General features: G+C 33.8%; 2 protein-coding genes and 1 pseudogene across 4 annotated transcripts; all 3 read right to left on the bottom strand.

Annotated features, from left to right (window-relative positions):
• Positions 1-3744: 3744 nt before the first annotated feature.
• LOC100808958 (O-fucosyltransferase 30-like) lies at positions 3745-6338 on the bottom strand (annotated as a pseudogene).
• Positions 3745-7525, bottom strand: LOC102662281 (uncharacterized). 3 transcript variants are annotated; one of them, XM_041012938.1, is made up of 3 exons: positions 5923-7525; positions 5672-5724; positions 3745-5166 (listed from the first exon to the last, which is right to left on the bottom strand). In XM_041012938.1, exon 1 carries the CDS (start codon positions 7515-7517, stop codon positions 6951-6953), a length of 567 nt encoding a protein of 188 aa, XP_040868872.1. In that variant the 5' UTR covers positions 7518-7525; the 3' UTR covers positions 3745-5166; positions 5672-5724; positions 5923-6950. The 3 variants fall into 3 exon arrangements, with proteins under 3 accessions (XP_040868872.1, XP_040868871.1, XP_040868870.1); XM_041012937.1 differs by lacking the exon at positions 5672-5724; XM_041012936.1 differs by having other exon boundaries at positions 5672-7525.
• Positions 7526-7801: 276 nt separating this feature from the next.
• On the bottom strand, positions 7802-9993 carry LOC100809505 (uncharacterized protein At2g29880). The gene is made up of 2 exons (XM_006603852.3): positions 9341-9993; positions 7802-9247 (listed from the first exon to the last, which is right to left on the bottom strand). The coding sequence occupies exons 1-2, from the start codon at positions 9695-9697 to the stop codon at positions 8597-8599; spliced, it is 1008 nt and encodes a 335-aa protein (XP_006603915.1). The 5' UTR covers positions 9698-9993; the 3' UTR covers positions 7802-8596.
• Positions 9994-10530: the final 537 nt, after the last annotated feature.

The following is a 10530-nucleotide window of genomic DNA, read 5'->3' on the forward strand; positions in this document are numbered from 1 at the left end:
GCATTGGTCTTGTTCGATTTCTTTGTTTCTAGACATGTACGAGAGTATTTGGTTTTTTCTCATTTCTACTTCTCAATGCACTTCTATTCATGTTTCTGAGTATTAAAGTGAATTGAACGTGAATTCAAACACACCCTGAATTTTACATAACATGAACTCGGTCCTTGGGGGTTAAGTTGGTAATGTAGGTTATTGTTCGTTTTTTTTAAAGTTGTGCATCAATGTTTTTAGCTTTTCTTGTTCCAATCTGACTTCATTATTTTAAATTTATTGCTCGAAGCACTTTTTTTTTGTTGGTAACGAATCCAATTTGCATTTTTATATGTTTATTGTAGTTGTTTCTTGAGTTGTTGGGCAAAATGTGATGGAATAAGAGAATATGTGGCTTTTTGTATTATGCTTAATATGCTTTTAGAAAATAAAATAAAATGAGTTTTAAAATTATATATTCTGGTTTTATTAAAAATAGTCTTAGAAGGAGAAAGGAACCAGACAAAGTGTTTCGTTTTGTTTACTAAATGACAGATGTTATCGCCGATATTTCACAATAAAAAGAATAGAAGACAAATAATTTGAAGGTAAACTTATTTTTAAAAGAAGTAACAGTATGTACTTTTTTTTTTCTTCTCAAATTATGACAGATTAAGATTGTGCTGTATTTTAAATTAAAGTAGAATGTATTATTATTTATTTATTTTGAAATAATTTTTTTTCATAATAGTTAACAAACTCATTCATACTTTTATTAATAATAAGTTATTTTTTGAAATATTTAAATTACTTATTTTTTTCTTGAGTGATTAAATTGTGCATTATTTTAGTTTGTTATTACATGAATGAGTTTGTAAACGATCATTTTCTTTCTTGCAACTTTCATTGAAGTTGTGATTTAAAATGAAGTTTTGAAGTTGATAATAATAAATATGATTAAAATTTTGTTTCATCTTTCAAAGTTGTAAAATTAAAACAAAGAAGTCGGCTAGCGTGCGTATCCCATACATGGTAAGCACCGTGCGAGAATTAGGTTTTGTAAGGTATGCACGGGGCGAAAATAATGATCGATGGTTAAAATAACTGAGAACATATTAAAGTGCTTCAAGAACACTAAAAAGGAACACTAATTTTAACCTGAAGTGCTTTAAAAGGTATAACATTTTTTAGCTTTTGTTCTTTTTGATTGGAACCAAGTCAAATAGCATCCTCTCCTTGCCAGAATATTGAAATGAGCCGTGCCCGTAGTAAACAATGTAAAAAAACTATAACAGATGCCCAATCTGAAAACATTGCTCCATGTGGGCAGACAGCAAGTATAGGAATTGACACTCACTTTAAGCACCTTGTGGCTAAGGCACGGATGCCAAGTTGCCAACACCAAACAGGGTACAGTAGTCTAAACAAGTAAAATAAATAAATAAATATTAATGATTTGGTTTATGTAAAAAAATAATAATACCATCTTCTTTCTGAAAATGTAATGGAGACTAACATGTTAAGGTGGTGTTATTGAAATGTACTTAAGTTCAATCAAGTCTCTTTCCAACCATCGTCATCAAAATTTCGAATTAACTCACTAATTCTTACGAGTTTGTGAATCCACTTATCCTTTGCGAGTTGACTTGTATACAATTTTTTTTAGTAGAATATGAATAGATTTGGTAGATTCTATGCAAACTCAATAGACTCTCAAGTTTATTACTGAGTTACTAGTCGATAAGTTAAAAAAATTAGATCAAAACACAAATTGTTTTGGGTTGTTTATGGTGCGTTTAGGGTTCAACATATCTTCATTTGATGTGTTATTCCTAAATTGAAGAACTCTCACTTCTAACAACATCAATTCCTTTTTCTCCAACTACATTAAACCCTCAATAAGAATACTCTACCATTATCATCACCTCCACAAGTTATTATTTAGTAATGATGCATTACTTGACTTGATTATTTAAGTATTATAAAATTTAGAGCAAATTACATTCACCCCCTGTGTTTAAGACTTATCATACTCAAACCCACTCATTATTGGAACCTTACACAAACCCTAACTGTCTATCTTGTTAACTTTAAGATGTCATGTGCCAAGCACATGCATTTTAATGAATTTTTGGATCCAAAATGCCCTTATCTTCTTCATGGAGACACTTTGATTTTCTGGGTTTCAACAAGTTCAAGAACACCTCAAAGTAGATTCAAAAACACAATTTCAATGCACATAATTAACACAACCCAAATCATCAACACAACCCAGGTCATTGACCACATGAACAATAACACAATAAAAACAAAAAAAGAGAGAATAAAACACACATTACCTGATCATGCTTTCAAATTCAAAATTAAAAATCTTTGGACATGTGTCTCCATTGCTACCTTTTCGAGGCCAAACTCGTCGATCTCCACCACAACCACAGGGATCCTAACAACACAGATTCGAGTTCAATATACCTCAAAAATCAACAAACACACATCCATCACATGGATCCCAACTCGCCACAAACCCCACTAACCGAATCAAACACAAATCGTGCATCCAACAACAATTCAAAAATTGGGGTTTGGTAGGTGTGCCTCGAGCTTGTTGGGATTTGGTAGGTGTGCCTCTGGCTTGTCGGGTTTTAGTGGGTGCACAACGAAGTTGTCGGGGTTTGGTGGGTGCACAACAGAGTTGTCGGGGTTTGGTGCGTGTGCGACGAAGTTGTCGAGATTTTGTGTGTGTGCAACGAATTCACTAGATTTTGGTGGTTGTGCAATAGGTCACTGACGACGATGTGTCACCTTGCAGATCTAAGCCGATCCTCATTGTATGCGACAAAGAGATGGTTTTGGAGAGTGTGGAGCATGTTCCGGTGGTGGCGAAGGAGAAGGAGGTTGTGCCGTTTGATGATTGGGGAGGTAGCGGAGGCGAGTTCAACGGTGGTGTTGTCGATGTGTGCAGCAGAGGAAAGGAGGAAGCACTGTTTCAATGTAGGCTTGAGGGTGGGTTTGAGAGAGAGCAACATGAGGGTTTCTAAGTGATGAGGGTGTTTTGGACATTCATTTGAAATTTAACACCGTTAATAATAATGATGGTTTAGGAGAGACAAAAGAAATTCATTTTAACGGAAGGGTTGTAAGTGTGATAAACCCTAAACACATGGGGATGAGTGTAATTTGCTCTAGAATTTATGATTTACTATTTTACTTTATTATGTTGTTGAAATGTTGATGTGTTATTTATATGTATTTTTTTATTATTTTTATATGAAGTAGATTCTTACAAGTTGGATCTACGGAACTTCCACGAGTCTACATAAACTCTCGAGTTTGATAATCTTATTTTCATATAATTGATTTCAAATATCGCGGGATCAAACCATATTCCACAATACTTAGCCATTACCTTATAATTCAGACACACATTCATACTTCATATATTTGTAAATTAGCACGCCTCAAACAACATCTAAACCTTGATGTGGAAGAAATTTGGCTGTGTACTTGTCTTCCATTTAGTAGCAAGATAGTATTCAACTTGCTCATGTTCAAGAAAATAGAAATTCTCAGGCATCAAAGCCATTGTGAGTCGTACAAATTACACAAGGTTACTTGCTCCCACTCCACCAACTCAAGATAGAAGAGGAAAAGATTGGTGGGCTAGTTGGGGAGGCAAAATGGCATGTTATGAAAAAAAAAATGACAACTTAGTACACTGCCTTAAATGTTTGAACAAGGTAAAAAGTGGGAGCAAGAAACAAAGTCAATTCCCCATGAAACTAACTGCTCATAGAATTTATCCAGTAAAACAAAGCATTTAAAAATAACAAAGTTGACAGAAATCTCGGTGCTAATTTCTGTCATGGTTTAAATTGCATCAAGAAAGTAACCTTTTGGAAACAATATGCATAGCAGAGTTTCATACCTAACATAAGAACAATGCTCTTGACATTTGATTGTCTGTCTCCTAAGAAATGGCTATTGTTTGGCATAGGTGACTAATTGTCAAAATTTGGGGAAAGAATAGATAACTCAGAACGTGGCTTATTCAATCATCTCCTGGTACAAACATGATTGAACTTTCACCCCATCAATCAACAAAACCCTATTAACATAAGTGATTTTCCACAAAGCAATCAACAGTACTGAGAGCTTGAGCCAATCTTTCTCATTAGTTCTATATTTTCAGCAATTGTTGACCCAGGAGTTCCAATAAAACCAAGAGATGCACAGCTACATACAGTCTGCTCAACATAAAGAAGTAGATCTGGTAATCTCTGACTGGAACAATACCTTTTACTAATTGAAGTATCTGAATTTGAAATGAACCTCTGTCCATGACCCACTGCCATGAGTTTTACGGCTGCTCGCCTAACCAGCTTATCATTCTCTTTCAAGAAATGCACCTTATAATTACGTTTGTCACTAATTAAATCACCTAAATAAGTACCAGTCCAATTATCTCCAGGAAGATCAGTCATTATAAAAATATGAATGGGTAGAAGGCCTTCCTTCCTCATAGATTCAATTTTTTGCCTTAATCCGTGAAATGTAGCCTTTTGATGATTCTTAAACTGCCCATCCAGCAGTCTAAGTTGTGCACAAAGAAATGGAGCCTTTATGGTTTCTTTAACGAACTGCTTTCCGGCAATCATAATTTCTAGGACAAATGGAATACGTTTAATCTTCTTCATCAATGATAGAAACCTCTGGTCCTGATGAGATTCATGAATATCAACATGTAGTTCAGAACCTTTGTATGCGGCAGAGAAAAGGCTTCCAAATACCAGTAGTGAGGCTGATTCAACTTCAGAACCAGGTCCAAGAGTCTTAAATACATCTTTCCATCTCCTAACATATGATATTTTCTTTTTTTGCTTCAGTTGTTCATCTGCTTGGAATGAATCCAACTTGTCATCTTCATGGCCATATTTATGGTAAGTCCATACTGTAGTTCTGCAATCTTCATTGACAGCATATATACACTTTCCAATACTACCATGGACCCCAGCTAGCAGAGATCCACATTGCTTTAGCCTTTCAGAAACAGAGGACTGCAACTTTGTATCTTTTATGCAAGCCAAATCTATGCTGATGCCACATCATATTGACACAAAATCCCTAAGATCGATTACTTGAACAACAGAGGGAGAAACTAAAGACGAGACATCTATAATTTCAGCAATGGAGATATACCTGTGAGAAAAATGAACAAATAAATTCATACAGGTAACCAAGTGAACTGCAGTTTCAAATATAAAATGTCAATCATACAGAAACCATGGAAGAAAGGTATTCATGCCCTTAAATTTTACTTTGAAAGTTACAGCCGCCATTATCATGATACAAAAGGAAACCTTATCAATTACAATTATATATCAACCAAAAAGCAAGCAACTGGTAGAAATGATTTTGCACTGTGAAAATCATGGAATAGAAAGAGTCGTCAGTATCTCTGATAGCCATGGAAATAGCTTAAAAAATCCCTATTCTTTCCATGGATCCCACTATTAAGAAAGAAATCATTTCTTAAAATATCCTATATACATAGGCAGGAATAGGGGAAGGGGACATATTTATCTTGATGGGAGCAAGAGTATTATTAATGGTTATAATTCTACAATTGGCATGATAAAAAAATCACACAAAAAGAAAAAAGAGGGATACAAAATAACTATGGTTGAAGCATTGGATATTATACCTTTAGGACCAGAACTTCAACTTTTCTCAAATTTATGCTAAATGAATTATGACCTGTGAGTAATCATTTATTAAGACTTAAGAGAACACAACAAACTTATTAGTAAGTAAAATCAAATTTTAATAGATCCACTCAATCTCATCTGGATCATATTGGCATTCACACACCCAAAGCATTGGTTCAAGCCTTCTTCACCAGCCATTTCGCAAAAACACAAATCATAACCCAACAACAAGTGACAACTCACTAACCTTCGACTCTGGATGACCTCAATCACATGATCCCAAACAGACATCCGAACATCCTTTGGATCCACAATGCGAAACTTTGGACAACTACCCAGGGCAACGGCATGGTGATCCAGAATGGGAGGAACCACCAAAGTCCGATTCAGTATCCCCACAATCAGAACAGCATTCTTGAACTCCGAAAGCTGGTTGCTGAACCCGCTGTGAGGTGCATACGACACGAATTTCTCCCCCAAGGCGAGGGCTTGCCCGGAGCATCGAGGGGTATGTGATGATGTTGATGAAGTTTTGGACAATCCATGGAACTGGGAATCAGGTTTTGCATGGTAGTGATACAAAACCAAGAAGAAGAGGCATATGATAAGGGCAGAAACAGGAATGAGTGGGAATCTGTAAAGGGGTTTTCTTTTAGACAACATTCTGGTTGGTGGGTTGGGATTCAAAGTGTGATACACAGTGATAAATTCCCCACATTCAGGTAAGCTTGCAGAGAAGAATTGGGCTTAGTCATCATCAGAAACTTTTTATTCATGAAACAAATTCTAAGTAACTAACAAAAGAAAATATGAAAAGTGAACCCGTAAGCAACAAAACCCACAACAAGATCAGATTTTTGAAACAATGATGTTGTCACTAGTGACTATTGGATTGGGATTTTGAGAGAATATTTTGACAAAAACAATCTTAAAGATTTTAAAAGATTATGTGGGATTGTATTGATTTTGTGGGATTTTAAAAGATTTTTTTTAAAAGACTTTTTACAATCAGGATTCTTAACCCAAGATTTTAATGGATTTCTAACACAGATTTTTAAGATTTCAAAGTACTTTATGGATTTTTAAGATTTTGAAAGATTAATACATTTTAAACAAAAAAATAACGGAAGTTACAAAAGTGAATGAAAAAGATGATAAATAAATTATAATGTTTGAATAAAGAAAATAAAAACGATAGAAATTTTAAACCTTTTAATAACAAAGTCATTATTGCCTAAAAAAATAATAACAAAGTGATTCTCACTTCATGTTCGCCTAATTATTAGCATTTCTCCACATATCTGAACCTATATTAGTCCTCCATATATTAGCATCTTCTCGTTCCTGCTCTTGTGTTTGAACAATGGGTTCATGATCATTGTCTTCGTAATTTGGTAACACTGAAGATGAAGATGAAGACTCGTCAGTAGGTTCCACTGGAAATTCATCAGAACGACATTCTTTGCGAAGAAAATTATGAAGTGCTGCACATGCCAACACAAGCTCTGCTTGTGTTTTAAATAGAAATGGAGGTGCTGACTTAAAAATTGTGAACCGCGATTTAAAAATACCAAATATCCTCTCAATCACATTCCTTAAGGATGCATGCCGAAGATTAAATAATTCCTTTTCATTTTCAGGGTCATTACCGTGACCTGCAAAATCTTGTAGATGATATCGTACACCTCGATATGGGGCTAAAAATTTGCGTCGATTAGGAAATCCACAATCCACCAGATAATACTTACCTTGGGGCACTTTAAGTCCATTCTTCCTTGCCAAAGCATCACTTAACACCTTGGAATCATGTGCTGAACCCTCCCACCCGCTAAGAACGTACATGAATTCCAAATCAAAGTTACAAGCAGCTAATACATTTTGTGATATATTTCCATGACGATCACGATAACTGCTTACATCTCGTCCTTTTACTGATGCGGGAATATGTGTACTATCAATAGCTCCAATGCAATCCTAAAGTGTGTGTATCAATAATCATAAATATTATTATAATAATCACAATTATAATTATAATTTTGTTATAATTAGATAATGATCACATACCTTAAAATAAGGATAAAACCTTGTGCTTTCCCTTATTTTTGCAGGCACAGTTGAGCCTGGTCTAACCATTAAATCAGGTGCTAATGAGTTCAGAGCTTTCAAAATCTTGTGAAAATTTTCACTTGTAGCAAATTGTGATCGGCCAAATGTATTGCGGATTACACAATATCGAGTGTTCTGGCCGACAATCTGTAGGAATGATGCAAGCATTTCTTCAACACAAATAAATCTTGTATCCTCCAAAGGTGTTTTTTCTCTTATAATCGTGCACAACTTTCGAAATACATCAGGATACATCCTATATACTTGTCGAAAGATTGCAGGATCATCGTTTAATGCTTTGTGTATATAGTCATATCCCCGACTAGTAATTTGTCGTCGAGTTAATGGACGTTCAATATGTTCACCACGCATCATATTCAAAAACTGATTTAATATATCTATTAAAGCATAAATTGCCATCACATATGTGTATGTGGCTTCATAAAATTCTTCATTTGTTTCCTCGTCATCTATATCTTCATCATTTGTATCTTCATTATATATATCTCCATCCATTTCTTCGTTCTTTATGTCATGGTCATGGTTATAAGTCAATATCAAAGTTAATACAAATTCATATATAAAATAAATATAACTAAAGTTTAACCACAACAATTTCACAAAATATATAACCTAAATACTTCAACCATAATAGTTCGACCAAAAAACAAACCAAATATTTCAACCAAAATACAACCATAATAGTTCGACCAAAAAACAAACCAAATACTTCAACCAAAATAGAGACCCAAAAGATATAGTTCAACAAACTCACGATGTTTAAAATAATATGTTAATAATAGATGATCAAAATATTAATTATTCCCTAACTTAAAGTTTATCCAAGATGAGCGTTCTTCCGGTGACATCTTCAAGAAAAAATCCTTTTTTGCTTTAGTATTTAACAATTCAGCTGTCTTGAAACGCGTTATGTCATCCAAATTTGGAATTTCTTTTATAACATCCCAAATAATACCCTCGAGCTCTCTATCTCTATCTCTATCTTTTTCTCTTTTCTCCATCATGTTGGATATTTTTTCAAAATTCACAGCAATAGTCCCAATGCCAACAGAAAGATTTTCCAGAACGTTGCCTTGATTGTTGATCCCAACAGCGCTTGAACTCCCTCCATACTCGGATCTCCTTCGCTTGTGACAGTTTTGTTTTTCTATGGGAACCTCTGAATCTAAAGGGGGGTGGGATGGTGGACTTGGTTGGTTTGGTGATGGAGGCTGATATGCTGGTTCATAGTTATTTGGTGTTATGAATGTATCACTATTAGGATCATATGAAAATTCTTCTATCCCAACAGTTCTATTTTCTGGCTCAAAAGTTGTTGCATCAGTATCATCTGGATCGACTGATATAGAATTATTCCCGCTAGAAACTCCACCCCCAACAACGATCTTCAAATACTCATAATCAACCATACTTTTTCCTCGAAGTTTGCTGTGACTTGGGTGGGACTAAAAAAAAATCATTGTTAATATACTACAAATATTATAATTTACTAAATTTATAACTATTAATATATTTAAAAGATTATGAACTTAGCTCACCTTTAAGTAATCTTTCCATACATCCTCATGAGCAGTGAAAGTTTTTCCAATTGGGTCCCATCCAAAGCCAGAGTTGTTGCGCATAAGGGTTGACATCATGTTATACTGGTTTCGAAACCACTTCATCCGACTCAAATAATGACTATAAGTTTTAGGGAATTTAGTTTTTGCATTGAGTTGAGGAAGTATTATTCGTTCTACATTTTGTTTGCTAAGTGACCCATTGGCATCACGCAATCCCCTATTCATAGCATCCACCAAGAGGTGCAACAACTCATTGGTATCCTCCATAGTCCAAGATACATAATTATCTTTGTCTCTACTCTTTCCTTTGTTATTTTCTTGTGAATCCCCCATTTGATCGCTAATATATATATAAGAAACTAGTTATTTGACAAAAATAGTTATTGTTTTCTAATTGTCAAAAGTATAGTGACTATATCCCGAATAATATACAATTCAATAGAAAAACCAATAAAAAACTACCTAATAATAAAATAAGGGTCATGCTAACATGCGCACTTAGGGCACATGTTAAGGATACTTCCAATAGTAACTATGTCTTAAAAACAACAATTTTTGACTTTTAAAAAAGTAAATTGCACAATTTTCAATACAAAATTTCTATACATAATACACTAACAAGTGTCTTAAGGGCACATGTTAGCATTTTCCATAAAAATAATACTCATATATCATAAAATCATTTAAAAAAAAACTATTAACAAAATAACAATAATAATAACACAATAACAATTAAAAAATTATTAAACAATAATAATAATAATAACACGCTGTCAAAAAAATAATAATAACACATTAATAATTAACATTTTAATAATAACACAAGAAAATAATAATAATAATAATGAACGTTGTAAAAAAACAAGTTGAAGAAACAGAAAAAAAAAAGAGTTTTTTATTTTGATTTGCATATACAGTACTAAAAAAAAAGCAATATGAAATCTTGATGCATATCAATTGCCATTCTTTTGATGCATATTCATTGCCTGGACGTTGAAAACAATATGAATACGAAATCTTGAAGCATATACAACACCCTTTTCTTTTGATTTGCGTAATATACATATAGTATGAACAATATTGACTATCGATTGCCATTAAAAAAATAGGTAAAATTGATTGAAAAGTTGTAAGAGAATGAACCTGGTAGTGGTTTGTGTCTTGTT

This window comes from Glycine max, chromosome 19, assembly GCF_000004515.6.
Source record: "Glycine max cultivar Williams 82 chromosome 19, Glycine_max_v4.0, whole genome shotgun sequence".
NCBI classification, from domain to species: domain Eukaryota; kingdom Viridiplantae; phylum Streptophyta; class Magnoliopsida; order Fabales; family Fabaceae; genus Glycine; species Glycine max.

Excerpts from the sequence above, each read along its gene's own strand:
- LOC102662281 (XM_041012937.1), bottom strand. The coding sequence starts at position 7,517 with ATGTACGTTCTTAGCGGGTGGGAGGGTTCAGCACATGATTCCAAGGTG.
- LOC100809505 (XM_006603852.3), bottom strand. The coding sequence starts at position 9,697 with ATGGGGGATTCACAAGAAAATAACAAAGGAAAGAGTAGAGACAAAGAT. Across the intron at positions 9,248-9,340 it reads TATGGAAAGATTACTTAAAG|TCCCACCCAAGTCACAGCAA; the intron begins GTGAGCTAAGTT and ends ATTTTTTTTTAG.